The 17,899-nt window shown below is 42.5% G+C and overlaps 1 protein-coding gene and 1 long non-coding RNA gene across 3 annotated transcripts in view; one reads left to right on the top strand and one right to left on the bottom strand.

The window, feature by feature from the left end:
• Window positions 1–17,899, top strand: part of LOC106991187 (uncharacterized) — a 278,139-nt gene that overhangs the window by 91,404 nt on the left and 168,836 nt on the right. For both annotated transcript variants that reach the window (XR_006059905.2, XR_009600668.1), the window contains one exon: window positions 2,421–2,506. This is a non-coding gene — a long non-coding RNA (uncharacterized LOC106991187). The remainder of the gene's footprint in view (window positions 1–2,420; window positions 2,507–17,899) is intronic.
• On the bottom strand, window positions 12,970–17,567 carry LOC106991186 (transcription factor BTF3-like). The gene is made up of 2 exons (XM_042250287.2): window positions 14,683–17,567; window positions 12,970–14,090 (listed from the first exon to the last, which is right to left on the bottom strand). Exon 1 carries the CDS (start codon window positions 17,565–17,567, stop codon window positions 17,082–17,084), a length of 486 nt encoding a protein of 161 aa, XP_042106221.1. The 3' UTR covers window positions 12,970–14,090; window positions 14,683–17,081.

The raw sequence follows: 17,899 nt of genomic DNA, 5'->3' as shown, positions 1-17,899 counted from the left end.
GCTGGCCAAAGAAGGAAAAAAATGGATGATCCCTTAAAAATGAATTCGATCATTAGTTATTATGAATACCCCAAATTATGAAAAATTCACATATAAGTATGCCAGGGAAAGGTAGCCGTGAGTTATAATACACACAATCATTTATTACCCAAGAGAATTTAGGTGCTAATGTGGATGGTATTGCATCTGTGAAATTCTGGAACTCACAAAGGGTTCCAAGATATAAAGCCAAAGAAAACACAATACAGAGGGAAACGATTTTGATTATGTAACATTTATATATAGCATTTCATTTCGCATTTTCAAATTGCTTTTCAGTCATTGGTTTATTCTTCACAGCACACCTGGGGAGTACATCCGTGTTGTTATCCGCTGTTCACAGCTGAGGCAGCTGAGACTGAAAGAGGCAGAGCGTTTTGTCCAAGAACACAACAGGGGCAGGGTGACAGATTACACATCCATTCAATCACGAGTCCATTCAGCACCTACTCTTGGCAGGCACCACGGCCTGTGGCATACAGAGGTGGGGACTGTGTACAGGGCCCCGGCACTGCAGGAGCTTGCGATCTGCTCGAGCAATAAGTGGTTGGTGGATTATGTCTTCCGGAAAGATCTAGATGGCAAGGATCAGGGTTTGGAGGAGGATGAGGTGAGTCTCCCAAGATTCCAGCAGATAATGGGATTTAAGGCCCTTGAGAGATGGGTAGAATTTCGGAAAATAGAGGCTGAGAGGGATGGGAGTGACAAAGAGACACAAAAATGGGCAAATTCAAGATGTATTAGAGAATGTTTGACTGCAGCAGGGCAGTGGAGGAAAAAGGGCTGGAGAGTCAAAAGGAACAGATTTTCCAGGGCGCTGAATTCCCAGTGAAATATAAAGATTTTAGCCTGCGGGTGGTGGGGACTGGACTCATCTCTGACTTCTCCCATTCACTCATTATTCTAACATGTACTGAGTGCTATTATTTTGTGCTTAGTCTCCAGATATTTTCCCCATACATCAGTTTCTCTCACGGCATTCTTCACAGCATTCCAGCAAGATACAAGTTATTGTTCTTCCTTAAGTGGATGAAAAAATCATCATGTAGATAATGACAGATGAGGAATTTGAAAGGAGCATTCTTCGCTTCCTCATGGATATGTACTTATGGAAAGAATAAGTGCAGGTTCTGGACAGTGTACTCAAGATACCCAGCTAATAGTATGCCCCTCTCTCTAGCTCATTGTCTTTCTAGAAACAAAAATACATAGGAGAGAAATAAAGTTAATTTCTTAACATGTAAGTAATTCTATGTCTAAAGTTAGCTCCAGGTTAAAAGAAAGACAAAGGGTGTTTCCTCCTATTTTCTCTGCCCTACAATTAAGAACAAATGCCTGCATTTTTATAACTTTAGTCTTGTAAGTGTCTTTTGGTCAGTTTGATCTAATTCCTTCCCTTTAGCATGTAACCTAACCCATTTATCTTACTGCCCTGTAAGGTCTCCATTTCAGCTTGAATTTTGCCCATCAAGAAATAAGCGGTTTTTCTCTCCAGATACAGGCTACTAATTAGCATTTTTACTGCTTAATTATCAGGACTAAAATACAAGTGAGAGAAGAATGACTGTTAACCCAAAAATATTTAGAAAGGAAACAGATTGCTTACTTAAATCTTTCTATAAAGGAGTAAAGCAGTGCTCTAAGGAGGTGGGTGGATGTTTAGATGACATAAAAATTAAAAGTGAAAAATTTCAACATACATTAAGTAAGGTGATTTTTTTTTTGAATCAATTTGGTTTTGTGTGAGAGTTTTCTTTGAAAATGCCTATCCATGATCAGTCAGGGAAGTCTTCCTTTAGGTCAAATATCTACTGCAAATGATAGGCCAGTTTTAACTGTCTGCCTGAAAACAAACGGGAACCACTAAAATGGGACATTTTAAAATTCTAGATGCAATGCACAACATTCTCCTGTTTCCCTACCCTCTAGTGCCTTGTTTGGCTTTGCCCAGGTTATATTTTATGACCCAAGTCATAGATTCATGAGTAAATAGTTGAGTGTTTCTTCATGTTTGGTGTATGTGTGTATGTTCAAGAAGTTGAAAGAAAGTAAAGCTAACAGGTAAGAATGATTACATTTCGTCTCAGATCTTAAGATCGTAAGGATCCCCTGTGAAAGACATGGCACACAAGCGGTAGACCAGAAAATTGTACCTGACTCCTCCTGTCTTAAAACGCAGGGCTCTTCCCTCTGACTCCAAGGAGGGCTGAGATGTGGTGGCCTGTGTCTCACTGAGGAACACGATGATACTAACTCACAGCATCTTGACTTCTAGATCCACAAAGCAGGGATGGTTACCTTGAGATATGGAGGAAAACAGGACTTTGAAAGACTCAGAGGAAATCAGACAGCTTATTGTAACCATTTGCATCTCTTTACAGAGGAAAATTCCACAGTGTGTACGTCTGGGGATTTTTCCATGTTGATGGAAGAAAGTGTTCAGAGTACCAAGTGAATCCCATTGAAGGTATGTATTAGCATTAATTTCTCCTAACTATTGAAATGAAGCCTACCTGGCTCTTTCTCCCCTTAAGATGTTCAGCAAAAATGCGGAGACTCTCAAAGCTTATTGGGGTAGACACTTGCTGGAATTAACCTTATTTAAAAAACAATAACTATGCATAATACTAATTTCCCTAACCAGCAGACTTCCTGTACAGAGGCTCTTTTGCCAAGAGCTTCTGAATTCTGGTGAAGTCTAATGGGGTATCGCGGGTAGGAAAATGTGTGAGAAGCTGAATGACATTTCAACCTGATGTCTGCTGGTGAAGGCAAGTCCAGGAGTCCCCAAGAAACCAGTATGTCAGCTGACCAAACCTTAGGCGTCTCTGTGGGGAGGATGTTGGTCTTGTCCTGACTCAAGGATCCAAGGTCATTGAGTTGTAGCAACCTTGTAAGCCTCTCAAGGAACTCTTGGTAACCTCCACAGTAAGCGCTATAATATTATCCACAGATAAAAGTATTCAGTAAGTTTAGTTGTTAGCAAGTGATAAGCTTAAGCAATATAGACAACTTCCCCTGTGAATAAAACCAAAACCCTCAGAAGGCACAAAGAGGAAAGAGCATGGTCAAATGTCAAGTGGCCCCAGACAGGTCACGCTTGCTTAGGATTCCTGGTTCAGATCAGCTGTGGCGGGCGGACGTGAGGACACAAATTCAAGTTCAGAATCACAGAAACCATTCAATTGTAAATGAACTGGAATATGTAATTGGACCTGGCCCTGTAAAATTTTGTGGCCCTTTCAAAGTAAAATGGAAAAGAAAAAGGAAAACCATGTCTGTTCTCTGACCCCCTTTTCCAAGAAGCTGAAAATATGGTGTCATTGAGTCTTTAGTTGTGGGTTATCATCCTTATGAGACTTGTCTCTGATTCCAAGATTGGAGGCTCTTCCTCTGCCTCCCTGTTATTGCCCACCCACAACTTGAGATAGATCTCAAAGTCTCATTTTGAGACCATATATTTTTCCAGTTACATGGTGGAAATGAGGAGAGGCTAAATATAGCCACGTGATAACTATCAGCAAAAACAACTTCAAGCTTAACGTCAACAGTGAGTATGTAGCATCAGCTTGAAGACTTGTGTGAACATGTACAAATATTTTCTAAGAATATTTTTCAGAAAAGTATATTTATAGATACAATCTCTAATTGCATTGTGAATGATAAACAACAAGGTTGGCAAACTATATTTCAGGACTTTTATATATTTATTTGCTGCCATTATTAGCTTTTTCTTTGTGACTGTGAATTATATCTGCTTACTAATATTGGTGGAAAGAGGGAATTGCTGTACTTTAGTGCTGGGAAAGGATTTTTTTGGTTGACAGTGAAGGTTGCAGAAAGTCTTGTTTAAGAGTTTATTTTGGTATTTGTCTCATCTTAAAAGGCTGTGACTGGGACTTCATATCTAATAAGCATGCATGTTACATTTTTATGTTTGTTGAGTGCCTTATAGTCTTCCATTAGTCTACACAATACCCCTTGAGGGTGGGTCAGTATTACTGCCTACAGTTTACAGTTGAGAAAATTTGTGACACTCAGGGATTATGTGATTTGTACAAGGTCACCCAGCATGCTAGCCTAGCTAGTAAAAGATAACATCAAAGCTCTTTCCAAATAAAAAGTGCCTTATGAATGTTAGGTAGTATTAATGGGCATGATCCCAGGATGAGTAAAATACACTCCAGGAGTAAAGTGCTATATATGCTCTATGAAATTAATTCTTTTTAACCACAGAGCAACTTTCAAAACAGGAATTCTTGAACCTAGCTTTGTATCAGAAACATCTTTATAGCTCTGAGAGCATGTGAGCACCTGGCCTCCTACCTGAAGAACAGAATCACAGTCGGGCAGAGGACCCAGGTGATCTGTGTCTTGGAAAATGCTCCAGGGGGATTCTGATGGCTCAGCTAAGGTTGAGAGCCGTGATTCTGGGTCAGAACAATCTCAATTAAGCAACAATAACAATAACACTGTGGAGTCAATTTAGGAGAAATCTCCGGGATTCTACCCACCAATTCACAACTGTTATTAGCAAAGGAATGGCCTCCGTGAAATAACTGACTGTAGTATCCATGCATGGAATTCCAGGAAATAATCCAAAGATGAAAGTTTACTTAAGAACTGATAAGGTTTGAATGCTACACTTTGCTGGGTAAACTTACTGGATCCTTCCTTGGATTATTATTTAGTCCACCCTAATGTTTTTATTCTGGTTACCTTGTATGATAATCAGCACATTAAGAACCTATAATCTCTGTCCTTTAATCCACTTTTCAGACATTTATTGAATACTTACTGTGTGGAGATTGAAGACTAAAAATGGTCCTGGCCTGCAAGGAGTTTATAATCAAGTGATAAAATAGACATAGGCCAAACAAACCAAAATCCTGTATTACTAAGCTACACACGTTAAATGATAGTCGAAGTGTGTATGAGGCCTTATTCATAGTTGCTGAAAAGTTGAAACCGCCCTAATGTCCATCGGTTGATAAATGGATAAATAACATGTGGTATGTCTACACAATAAGCTATCTATCATTCAACAATAAAATGGAATGAAGTACTGATACATGCTACAACATGGATGGATTTTTAAAAAATTATGCTAAAAAATTATTTTAAAAAAATTTTAAAAATGAAAGAATCCAGTCATAACCACATACTGTATGATTCTATTTACATAAAATATCCTAAATAAGTAAGTCTATAGAGATAGAAAATAGACTAGTGGTTGCCTAAGGCTGGGGGCTTGTTGGGGAGGAATGGGGAGGAACTGTTAGTAGGTACAGGGTTTCTTTTGGGGTTAATTAAAATGTTTTAAAGTTGTGGTGATGGTTGCACAACTCTGTGACTATTCTAAAAGACCATTAAATCATATACTTTACATGGGTGAATTGTATGAGAATCATATCTCAGTAAAGTGTGTGTATTTATAAACATATATGCAGCTACTGCTAGGTCACTTCAGTCATGTCTGACTCCTTGTAACTCCATGGACTGTAGCCTGCCGTTCCTCTGTCCATGGGGTTCTCTAGGCAAGAATACCGGAGTGGGTTGCCATGCCCTCCTCCAGGAGATCTTTCCAACCCAGGGATCAAACCTGCATCTCCTGAGCATCTCCTGCATTGACAGGCAGGTTCTTTGCCACTAGCACCATGTAGGAAGTCCGTGTCTGTGTATTTATATATATATATATATATATATATATATATATAAATAGTGCTATATAGACTTAATGAGAAGAGTGGTTAATTGATTTGGACTGGAAGAAAGTAGTAGGAAATCTCCTGGAGGAGATGGCATTTGAGCTGAGTCAAAACAGTGATTTTTTAAGGAGGGAAGACAGGCTCAAAGATAGTTGAGTGATGATACTTTCATGCAAAGGCAAGTCATCTGGAAAAGATGCAGTTTAGGATACATGAAGGGTACAGTCGATGGGGGCTAGATGCAAGGCGTTCACTACCATACTAGTTCTGTTACTAGTTTCATTTTTATAGAACTGTGATTGGTTTGTGAGTGGTTTGATGGTGGCTGGGATTTGGAAGGATAATTGAAGGTGGTGCTGAGGTGGCTGGGAGATGGGGTGGGAGGGCAGTGAGCAGGGGAGACTATTTAGGAGGCCAGGCTAGTGCAGGGTGTAGACAAGAAACAACGAAGCCCTCAACTCTGACAGCAGCAGTGAGCACTGGAACAAAGACAGATGTGAGAAACCATTTCAGAAGGAGAATCATAGAATTTTGTGACACTGGGGAGTAGGTGAGAGGCCACAGGATATATGCAATAGGGGATCTTGGGCCACAGAAAGGCTGGGTTCTTTCATGTAATTTAGAATCATAATTCATATTGTTGAAATAACACCAACCGGCCAAATTGTAGCTCTTTAACACCTTGTCAACAAGGGTTTGATTACAGAGATTCTTACATTTCTTAACAAAGGAATGTATATTGTGAATAAAGGGTGGCTGGAAAAGAAATGCTATCCCCTCATTTTGGGAGCTCATTGGAATCAGACGTCCCCGCATTGGAGGTGAAGCAGTCATATATGGCCTGTTGAATGACTAAGTATTTATTTACCTCTTGGTCAGATAGCTTCCCTGGAAACCCTTCCCTTGGTGTGAGCAGCTTGGATTTACTGCCAGGGCAACACCTCCCCTCCAACGCCCACGCTGCCTCTTGGCCCTGTCCTCACCGGCAGGTGTTTGCAAGCAGCCTTCTGTTTTGCTTCTAATGAGAGCACAGCCTCTGAAACTCATAGGCTGAATGTACCACACATTTGTAACTTTTACTTACCAGTGTTCTTACAGGGGAGATCTGAGACTGTGGGAGTCATAAGGATCATGAAGTTTGCTTTTTCCCATATTTGTGCAGGGCCACACCTATGTTTTCCATTAGCAGGAGGGGCAGCCAGTTCCCGGGCAAGGTCAAAATAGACCACGTCTCTCCCACCGCCTGGTACTGGTTATGCTCACTGGGGGTCTCCTTTGGAGGCTTTGGAAGGTGTTGCAATGACATTGCCTGCTGTTAGCTGAAGTTGGGAACAGCGTTTCTGATAAGTGCCTTACATGAGTTTAACCAAGCAGGGAGCACCACTTAGAACACCACTTGCTGACATGCGGCTCTTATCTGTGCCTGTCAGTGAACAATGACTGCAACGAGCTATGTTCAATCATAGTTGTTAGCAGAGCTAATTACAGCAGTCTCGGGTGGGAGGAAGCCTAACATGCCTCTAAGGGACTTCCGTCACACATTCAAACTTTGGTTTTGCAGGTAAGCAATGGAAACAAGCCCCTTGGGGGACCTTTAAACAACAGTTCTCTGCAGCTCTGAACACAGATCTGTCTTCACTCCTCAGTTGGTGAGGGATCACGTTCAAAAGAAAATCACCAAAGGGAGAAGGAGGAAAGGGACACTGAAAGCCGGTAGGGTGACTGTTCTAGATTAAATGAAAGCAGAACTGAGTATCATTCCCTGGGCCTCCTTTGACTGGCTGCATGACCTGATGGAGGCCACTTCCGCTTTCTGGGCCTCACTGTTCTCATCTCAAAGATAAAGATAATAATAGTGGCCCTATTTATATCTCAGGATTTCTGAGAAGGAAAAGAAAAAGAAAACATATGTTAAAAATAAAAGTTGGGGGAACATAGAAAATGCGATATAACTCTAGGTAGTGTAGCTTATTTCCTGTCGCTTGTTCCACATTTTACTTAGAAATGATGAAAGGGAACAAGAAAAAAAATGTCTGGGCTGTTGTAGAATCTCACACTACATTTTCAGATACCTCTGAGTGATTCTGTGGTTTGCTCGTCTTCAGATTTGCCTCTCCCTCCCCAGAGCACCAATTCTGGTGTAAACTCATCTTCAGCTTAAGGGTGGAGAAGACCCCAGAAATCTAAAGAGCCAGGGCCTGCAGCTACCTGGTCATGAATTCCAATGTCACCTCCTGAAGCCCAAGTCCCAAAGGTCTCCTCTGTCCCCTCCCTGAGACATTCAATTCCAGAGGATGTCAGCCCTGAATGAGTCACACAGTCAAACTGGGGCTCCAGGAGATACTTTCAGAATAGAATTGAAAAGAATTTATAATGTGGTCTGAACATGTCTCAGTCTGGATCTCTAACTACAGTCTTATTCTTGCTGAAAACCACAGCACACTTCTAACCAAGCAAGACACATCTACTTATCTGATGGCACTGTCATTGATAGACTGGGATCATGTTATGGATTGGGCAGGGAGGAAAAAGATTTATTTCCAAGAGTTGAAGATTTATCTTTTCTGCCTATGCAAAACCAGTCAAAGCATTAAAAAATATTGATGAAAAGTGATCATGTTTTGTGAACAGGAGGAACCATTCGTGACTTCAAAATTATACAGAATATTTTTAAGGACCCCAAATTCATGGTTTTTTTTTAAAAAAGGTTTGACTCTTCCCAATCCAGGAATCGAACTGGGGTCTCCTGCATTGCAGGCAGGTTCTTTACCAGCTGAGCTCCCAGAGACGCCCCTGACAACAGTATACCAGCAGAATTATCAGACTCTTAACTGCCCCCTTATGGTGAAGCGCTGTCTCCATTTAAATGAAGGTCTTACAAGGAATGCTTAAATTTCCCCCTTTCTCTCTTCTCCCCATCATTTAGCTTTTTCCAATATTCTGCGTAACTAAAAAATCTAAGCAGGGAATTGCACATAATTGTAGGCTCTGCACCATTGGCAAGGTGATGTGTCTTTCTAAAATTTGTAATCACCTATTCCACTCTTCCTTCCTCCTCCTGGAAAATTTACTTAGAGTGATTATTGTTGTTTAGTCGCTAAGTCATGTCCTATTTGCAGCCCTTGGACTATAGCCTGCCAGGTTCCTCTGTCCATGGGATTTCCCAGGCAAGAATACTGGAGAGGGTTGCCATTTCCTCCTCCATAGAGTGATTGTGATATCCTTTATTTCTCTTGAAAGCATCCTTTTGACCTCACTTAGTGTACAGGCTATAAAACATATCAAGAAGTGAAATGCTGTATTTTTCATGTAGTCACAGTATACACAAATAGAAAATACCACCTTCAATGAATAGAACAAAACGGGGGAGGGATAATCTCTAAATTCAGTTTTACCTATCAAAGTCATTTGTTAAGGTAAAGAAATTAAAAACAAACAAACAAAAAAAAACTTTTGTAACTCAAAGGTCATGATCACCCTGGATGTATTGGCCTGCATCTGCCTGCTAGGAGATTGTTTTCTGCTATTAGGTGAGAACTCAGTGGCATCCTTTGTCCTCTCAACATTTTCTTTATTACTGGATTAGAGAAATGTGACATTGTTAAAAACTCTAACTTGAAAATGCTTCACAGAGCAGGATCCTTGCCAAATTCAGGAGTCTTGCTAGTTTGCAAGACAAGAGCCATCATGCAGAACAGAAGGCCGATACTAGAAGTCAGCAATCACAATGGGACTAAATCCCACAAACTGTGGTTTCCGAATGTCTTAATCTTCTCCAATCTTAAAAGAGTGATGCTGGCTTTACTTTGAAGAAAAGTAAGGGACAGGTGGAATTATTAATAATTCCTGAATTTTAGCTCTTCTGGCAGCGACCTAGCTCTTCTGGGTCTTCCCAATTTCTAATGCCTCTTTATTACCCAGATTATAAATGGATGCCCATTTTCTCTTCTTGATATTAAATTCATAACAAAGAACGTACAAGACCATCTTCCTTACCTGGTCAGGCTATAGGTTGTCCTGAAAAAGGGAGTTTCCCAACTGATATTTAACCTAGTTGCCTGGAAAGTCCCATGGACGGAGGAGCCTGGTAGGCTGCAGTCCATGAGGTCGCTAGGAGTTGGACACAACTGAGCGACTTCACTTTCACTTTTCACTTTCATGCGTTGGAGAAGGAAATGGCAACCCACTCCAGTGTTCTTGCCTGGAGAATCCCAGGGACGGGGAGGCCTGGTGGGCTGCCATCTATGGGGTCGCACAGAGTCGGACACGCCTGAGGTGACTTAGCAGTATCAGTAGCATGATGCAATTGGATGTTTTAATCCAGTTTTGAGGGAAGTGTTTTTTATGATTTGTTTCTCCTGCTTTGGTGGGCAGAGCATGGGTTGACCTTGTCAGGAGGACGTGGGATCATTGCTGGGGTCTGTACAATGCAGTGCTGCTGTAAGGCCATCAGTGTTTCTCAGGGGAGTCGGGTCACATTGGTACATGGTGAGTAGCACAATGAGACCTTAGGCAGAACTTGCCTTTAACTTGTGTCTTTTCTACTTCTTGTTTCTGAGTCATTAAAATTCTAAATTGATATTATGCTGTGTACCCTGTTTCTGAGGGGTAGAAAGCTTTCCACCAGCAGTAATTCAAATATAACATTTTGGTGTGAGGAAGGGATACCTACAGCTGGGTTCGTCTTGTTGTGTCTAAATCTATTGGCTGTCACTTCCTATATGAGTTGTTCTCCATCTGTTGTATGACTTTAATATTTCCCCCATTTCCTGAAATTATATGGTCTTTAGAATTCAGAAGTACTGTGGCTTGGGTAGTCATCCTCTTTGAACCAGAGAGGAGAGGCTAAGTGTAAAGTATTAGTGCCTACATTAAAGTCTGGCCAGACGAGGCCATTCTCTGTGGGCTCAGTGGTTGGTATGGCTTCCTGTGTTAATGGAGAAGTATAAGATCTGTGCCAGGTGCAGGATTTCGGGTCACAGTTTCAAAGTATTCTGGTCTCTGTGATGAGCAGGAGTCTTGGGTCTGTTGCACGTCTGCAGATGAGAATGTAGTGCTGCGGTGCTGTCTGTTCTCCAGTGTCAGAGTTGCACTGGGAGCCCCTGAATTCTGCTCTCCAGCTGCCTAGCTCTTCTAAGATAGGTTGAAGGTTATACTGCTTCCTCAACACTGCTTACCATTTTGAGGATTTGAGCTCACCAGTTAATCAGGTCTTCAGCTCTTCTGTGATGCTTTTTCTTAGAGGATTAATTGAGGTATGTTTGAAAACTTCCTGGAAGTTAGATATTCTGCCATCTCTTCTGAACCTCCCACTCGTCATTCACATGCAGGTTTCGACGTCTGCATCTTCCTCCCTCTCGCCACCAAAATTGTTCTCCCTAAGGTCAAGTTACCTTTTTTGTATTAGTTTCCTATTGCTGCTGTAACAAATCACCAGAAACTTGTGGGCTCAAAACAACACAAGGTTATTCTGACAGTTCTCCAGGCCAAAAATCTGAAATCAGTTTAACTGGGCTAAAGTCAAGAGGCTGGCAGGACTTGCCCTTTCTGAAGTCTCTCGGGGAGAATCTGTTTCTTTGCCTTTTCTAGCTTCTGGAGGCCACTGCATTCTTTGGCTTGGGGCCCCTTTCTTGCATCACTCCAACCTGCTGTTTCCATTGGCACATTTCCTACTTCCTCTCTGCAGTCAAATCCGTCTCTTTGTGCCTTTTATAAGGACACTTGGGGTTATGTTTAGAACCTACGTGGATAATCCACAATTATTTCATTTCAAGATGCTTAATTACATCTGCAATGTCCCCTTTCCATATTCGGTACCATTCACAGGTTCCAGGGATTAGTTACTAGGTATTTGGGGGCCATTATTTCAGCTACTATAGCATTGATTTCCTATTGTTCAAACCCAGCGTCTTCTTTTTATTCCCATCCTTGCTCTAATGACATTTCATACTGTTGGTTACTCTGGGAAAAACTGCTCCTCTGACCTCAAGATATGGGTTATTGTGTTCTTCTTATGTGATATCATTTTGTCTCTCCCTCTAGAATGCAAACCGCTGAGTAGAAATCTAGGCTATTTTGTTTCTAAGCTCTATCCCCAGTGATTGGCATAGTCTCTACTATTATGAAATCATGAAAGAGATTGAATAATAGAAACTGGATGAACTTCCCCATAGTTCTGTCACCTCTCATTCTTACTTTTCTTCAGTGGTCCTTCCTCTACCCATTCAGTTGAGATTGGTATTCCCTTCAGGACTTGGTGCTAGTCTACTTTTCTCCTCAAATGCCAGGTAGATGCAGGCCCAACCATATTCAACCATTTTCTGGGGGCTCTCAAACCTGTATAGCCCAGACCCCCGGTTTGAACTTCCAACTTCAATCCTTATTTGGATTTCCTGCAAGCATGGCAAATTCCCCATGTCCCATCCTTCCCATCCACCAAGGACCACCAAAAACTAACTTCCCCTTCCCCTTATACTCTCTCTCAGGGAATGGGAAGTACCAGGATTTACTTAATAGCCACAGCAAGGAGACTGCCATACCAGGCTTCATACTTTCTCTCTACTCACTCTTCCACTATTCCCTCCAGTCAGTCATGAAGTTTTGTCAATCTGACTGCTACATATCTGATATCTGTTCCTGTCTAACTTGCATTGCCATGGTTCAAGTCCTCGTCACTCCCACAAGTAGATAAATGAACTTTCCAAACTGTTCCTCTTGACTTCTCCTGAATATGGTAGAATGACATACTCTGGTTGTAGACCAGAGCTGCCGATCCCCAGCCATGCTCTCAGTCTCTGCTGAGAGGGCAGTGAGTATCATTTGCATCACATGATCTTGGTCCCCATAGCTGATTGGGCTAGGGATGGGTGCCTGATCCAAGGGTGGTTTGTTCTATAGGCTTGATCAGCCAACATATGACTTGGGTGGCTGGTTGCAAAATACAAGTTAGTAAGTTTCTCCAAAGGAGGAATAGAGAAGCTGAGAGACTGGGATCACTGCATTGCTGAACAGAAGGGTCAGTTGGAATGATGGGCATGAGCAAGCTATAGTTATGAGAAAGTAGATACTGTACCTAAGGAGGGGACCCAGTGAGCAAGATGAGAACAAGGAAGGAAAGAAGCTGAGGCACTGTGAGCAGGGTGCTGCCTCAGTTTCTGCTATCCTTTTTTAAAAAAATCATTTATATTTAATATAATTTTAAAGACTTGTGTTAACCCAGTGCTTTATTTTTCCAGTTTTTATTGAGATATAGTTGACATACTGAATCATGTTGATATATATAGATCAGCCCTGGAATTTCTTTGGAAGGAATGATGCTAAAGCTGAAACTCCAGTACGTTGGCCACCTCATGCAAAGAGTTGACTCATTGGAAAAGACTCTGATGCTGGGAGGGAGGGGGCAGGAGGAGAAGGGGACGACTGAGGATGAGATGGCTGGATGGCATCACTGACTCGATGGACGTGAGTCTGAGTGAACTCCGGGAGTTGGTGATGGACAGGGAGGCCTGGCGTGCTGCGATTCATGGGGTTGCAAAGAGTCAGACACGACTAAGCAACTGAACTGAAGTGATTACCACAATAAGTTTAGTGAATATCTATCATTTCATATAGATACAAAAATTACAGAAATAGAAATGTTCTTCTTGTGTGGAGAACTCTTAGGATTTACTCTCTTAACACCTTTCATATGTAACATTCAGCACCATTAATTATATTTATCATGTTGTACATTACATCTCTTCTGTGGTTTTTTAAGAGTAATTCCCGAGGCCTGTCCCTACTCTCATTCCTACTGTCAGAGTTCCAGGAGTCATGACATTATTATAAACAAACCAAAATCCTAGTCTGAGTGAACCCCTGCTTCCTTCAATAAATTGGCCAAAGAGTTAAGTGTTCCAGTAAGTCTTTACCATGTTCTGATGAGACATCTGGAAGAAAGCAGGACTGTAACCAAAAGCAACAATGTGCAGTCCCAAACTCGGTGTTCATTCCACTTCATTTTTAAGCAGTAGCTTAGGAAAAAAAGAGGTTTTTCACTGTTTCCTCTGGGAGTGGGAGAATATTATGAGCTTCTTGTGTCAAAATCAGTCAACAAATTGATCCCTAAACATAATTTTAGAAAGGAAAAGTAATTGCTGCTACAGATATGATACAAAAATGACTATAATAAGTGACATAACATTGTCTGATGCTTAGCAATGGTGGGATAATTAGATGTTTCCAGAGAGCTGCCTTTCGATTTTCCAGCTGTTGAGACCAGAGGGATTACTGAAGGTCTCCAGGAATCTTAGACACAGGACTGCATTCCTCTCTCAAATTAGCGTAATTAAATTCATTGAAGATCTATAGGTAAAAAACATTAGGTACATGCAATCAATGCTCTGAATATGGAATACAGTTCGAAAGCATGTTTATTTATGTTTCCCTCTATCCCTATAAAATGTATTCATTGGGAGTTTCTCCCTCTGTTTAGGGTAAAATAAAAACTTGGTAGTGTCAGAACTATTTTGAGCATTCTTAGGCGACAGAAATCTTAGGCAAGTGGTACATCATAAGGACATTAACCCTGAATATTCATTGGAAGGACTGATGCTGAAACTGAAGTTCCAATACTTTGGCCACCTGATGCAAAGAGCCGACTCATTGGAAAAGACCCTGATGCTGGGAAAGATTGAAGGCAGGAGGAGAAGGGGATGGCAGAGGATGAGGTGGTTGGATGGCGTCACCAACTCAGTTAACGTGAATCTGAGCAAACTCCTGGAGACAGTGAAGGACAGGGAAGCCTGGTGTGCTGCAGTCCACGGGGTCACAGAGTCAGTCAGACATGGCTTAGTGACTGAACAGCCAGTAGAAAAGCCTTGGTCAGTCTAAATCACCTTTAGTGCATCCATTCCTATGTTGATAATGTGGAACTTGGTTTAAAATTACGTCTTACCGTTAGCCCAGTGAGAAGCCGTGTGTAGTCAGTCAGCTGAGGAAGGAGAAGGTCTTTCTTTCCCTGCTTCTGCCAGGTTCTGATCCTTCTGGGGCTGTGGTGCAGACATTTCACAGAGACTTCCACAGGTTTGTGGGAGGCTGCACTCCTAGCTGGTATCATTCACCCGCTATTTCCTTGATTCAGGCAAATGCGCTCTCCACTTGAGCAGCCACCTGCTTCCTCAGCCCGAGGAACCAGTCTTCTCCCTCCGCTTCGCCTCTTCTGAGGCCTGCCTGTGCCCAAGGCTTTCCCCAGCCAGCCCTCTCACACGTCTGGCACACCTCTGATCCCTGAACATACACCTACCGACCCCTTCTTCCTTGGACAAGCTCGGGGCAGCAGCTGTCCTCCTTTACTGCACACCAGAAATGCTTGTAAGCTCTTCTTTCACCTGATTGTCCGGAAGGGAACTAGACCACTGTGTTCTTCCTACCCAGCGACATATATAAGGCTTTCTGATGAACTGCACTCATGAACTTGACACTGCGTGACCCCAACTTTTTATTTTGATGGGAAGTGAGAGCATATTTTTCTTTTAAAACATCCTCCAAATATCCTCTCCCCAGTCTCCAGCAATCCTTACATGATCCCGTATTTCCTTTGGAATGCAGCACCTCATGTGTCTTTGTGCCTCAGCCAACACTTTAGTTTTAACACCTTGCGAGTACATGGTGGATTTGTCTGCTTGTTTGAAATCCTAATGTCAGAAATGTGTTGTTTGGATGAAGTCCCTGCAGATCCTCCACACCTGTGATGAGCTGGCTATTCTTAAGCAAGAAGTGGTCCAAGAGAACACTCCAGGGTCTCTGGCCAGCCTCAGTTTCTGAAGGGAACCAGTGGATTCTCTCCCTCTTAGCTCAGCAGAGCCTGAAGCTCTTGATCAGCAGCCCTAGGACACGGGCCATGTAGCTTTCAAGTTGCCTGGAGCAGGGAGGAAGGGACACAGGGTGCCCAGACACACGAGAGGGCGATCTTATCTATGGCCCCCTCAGCCCTGGTTGTAATGAAGATGGCAATGTCCTGTAGGGCTCCTCAGGGGACTTCTGAGCTTAGCATGCTGGAGGACTAGGAGGACTCGGAAGGGCTGGAGTAGAGAGGCCAGACACCTGTGAGGACTCAGGAGCCAGAAGGGCTGACTCTGGGCAAGGGCAGGGAGTAAGGGAGGGCACTGCTGCAGGGAAACACCATCTTACCTGAAGTCCTTCACAATGTGGCTGCTACTGCTGCTAAGTCGCTTCAGTCGTGTCTGACTCTGTGCGACCCCATAGACGGCAGCCCACCAGGCTCCCGTCCCTGGGATTCTCCAGGCAAGAACACTGGAGTGGGTTGCCATTTCCTTCTCCATCACAGTGTGGACCCCTATCTATTTCATCAGTCTCATGTCCTTCACTTCCCTCCCCTTCATGCCAGCCACACAAAGCCACCTGCCATTTTCTAAATATGCCATGCCCTTCCACACTCTTTTACTTTTCACCTAATTTAAGTCTAATTTTCTGTGATGTCTTCCTGCCATGTTCCCCATCTGGCTGCTGTACCATTTTTCACATGTCTCAGCTCCAGCTCTCACAATGCCACATCGTCGCGCTTTGTTAATTTGCCTCTCTCTGCTGCCCGAGACAGTCAGTGTCTCTGAGACAAGGACTGTGCCTGATTCACTTTTATACTCCCACCACCTCCCACTGAGCGTCAGTGTTGTAAGGACTTCTGTTAGTTTTCTGTTGCTGCGTAAAAAATTACAACGAACTTAGCAGCTTGAAACAACACACATTTATTATCTCATAGTGTCTGTAGATCAGATGTCTAGGCAAGGTGTGGCTGAATTCTCTAATCAAATTCTCACTGAGCTGAACCCAAGATATAAATAACCCAGGGCTGGGATTCTCACCTGGGTTTCATGGGCCTCTTCTAGACTCACTGATTGTTAACAGGATTCATCTCCTTGAAGCTGTAGGACTGATGTCATTTTTCTGCTGGTTGTTGGCCAGGTACTACTCTCAGCTCCCAGAGGCTGCCCAGTTCCTTGCCTTGTTGGCAGTTCACAACACTGGTGTCTGATTCTTTCCAGGCTGGTAGGAGCACATCTTTCTCTTTCTCTCTCTTTTTTTTTTTCCACTAAGCAAATAATTTTATCTTTGTTTCAAACTTTATTCTTAGGCTTCTTCAGCTTAATTAGCTGCAAAGCATGAATTGTATATAAGCAAAAACTGAAAAGAGCTGCAGTGTCCAGGGACTTAGGATTAAAAATATTAAGAGATCTAGATCTTATCAGATCCATAAACAAAATTTTTAAAAGGAGTCATATATAAAATAGCAGCTTCCAGTAACTTCTTCAAGATTTATTTTCTTCAGAAGTTAATTCAGTTTGTTTCATTCTTGGAAACCTCATCAAAATTCTCCACAAGATCTGGAACTTCATCATCATCCTCCTCTCCAGTGGAAAGTGGTGCTTTTCCATCCACAGATTGTTTGGGCAGAGCTTCAGCCAGTCTCCTTAAACTGATCAGACTGTCTGCGCCAAGTTGGTTTAAGATGCTGGGGAGAATTTCCGCCAGTTGCTTTGACTCAGCATGGCCTGTAATGGTGAAGGTGTTTGCTTCCAGAGGTGCCTGAACTTTAAGGTTGTTAAAGTTGACCACTGTTCCTTGATTTGTGAACATATTCACCTCTTCAATACCAGAGATATTGTTTACCCCTAACTTCTTTAAAGAGAACTGAAGTTTTTTGTCATCTGCTGTGGCTGTTCTATGAGCCACCTTCTTTCTGCAAGCAGCTTCTTTCCCACCAATGCGCACTTGCGCCTGCAGTTTGGTGAGTTTCTCTTGGTTCATGATAGTTTCTTTCATCTTGTTGGAGCAGAGATGGGGGTGTGCAGGGGACTAGGCTTGGCGCTCAGGTGGTCTCAGGCAGACCCGCTGAGGTTAGGCACACACACATGGGGACACAAGACGGCAGCTAGACAGGGAGCACATCTCTTTGATTTCATTTTCTGCAACCAGCCAGAGAGAACCAGGCTGCTTTCAATGGGCTCACCTGATTAGACCAGGGCTACCCTAGATCATCTTCCTTTTGCACTGTAATGTAACATAATCACAGTGGGGATATTTCATCATATCCATAAGTTTCACCCATATTCAAAGGGGAGAGATTACAAGGGTAATGGTTCATTGGAGTCTTC

This window comes from Ovis aries, chromosome 5 (assembly GCF_016772045.2).
Source record: "Ovis aries strain OAR_USU_Benz2616 breed Rambouillet chromosome 5, ARS-UI_Ramb_v3.0, whole genome shotgun sequence".
NCBI classification, from domain to species: domain Eukaryota; kingdom Metazoa; phylum Chordata; class Mammalia; order Artiodactyla; family Bovidae; genus Ovis; species Ovis aries.
Note: the sequence above shows the minus strand (reverse complement) of the source record. Positions and strands in the feature narration are given on the sequence as shown.

What these genes read in the sequence shown, in the direction of transcription:
- LOC106991186 (XM_042250287.2), bottom strand. Translation starts at nt 17,567, where the DNA reads ATGAAAGAAACTATCATGAACCAAGAGAAACTCACCAAACTGCAGGCG.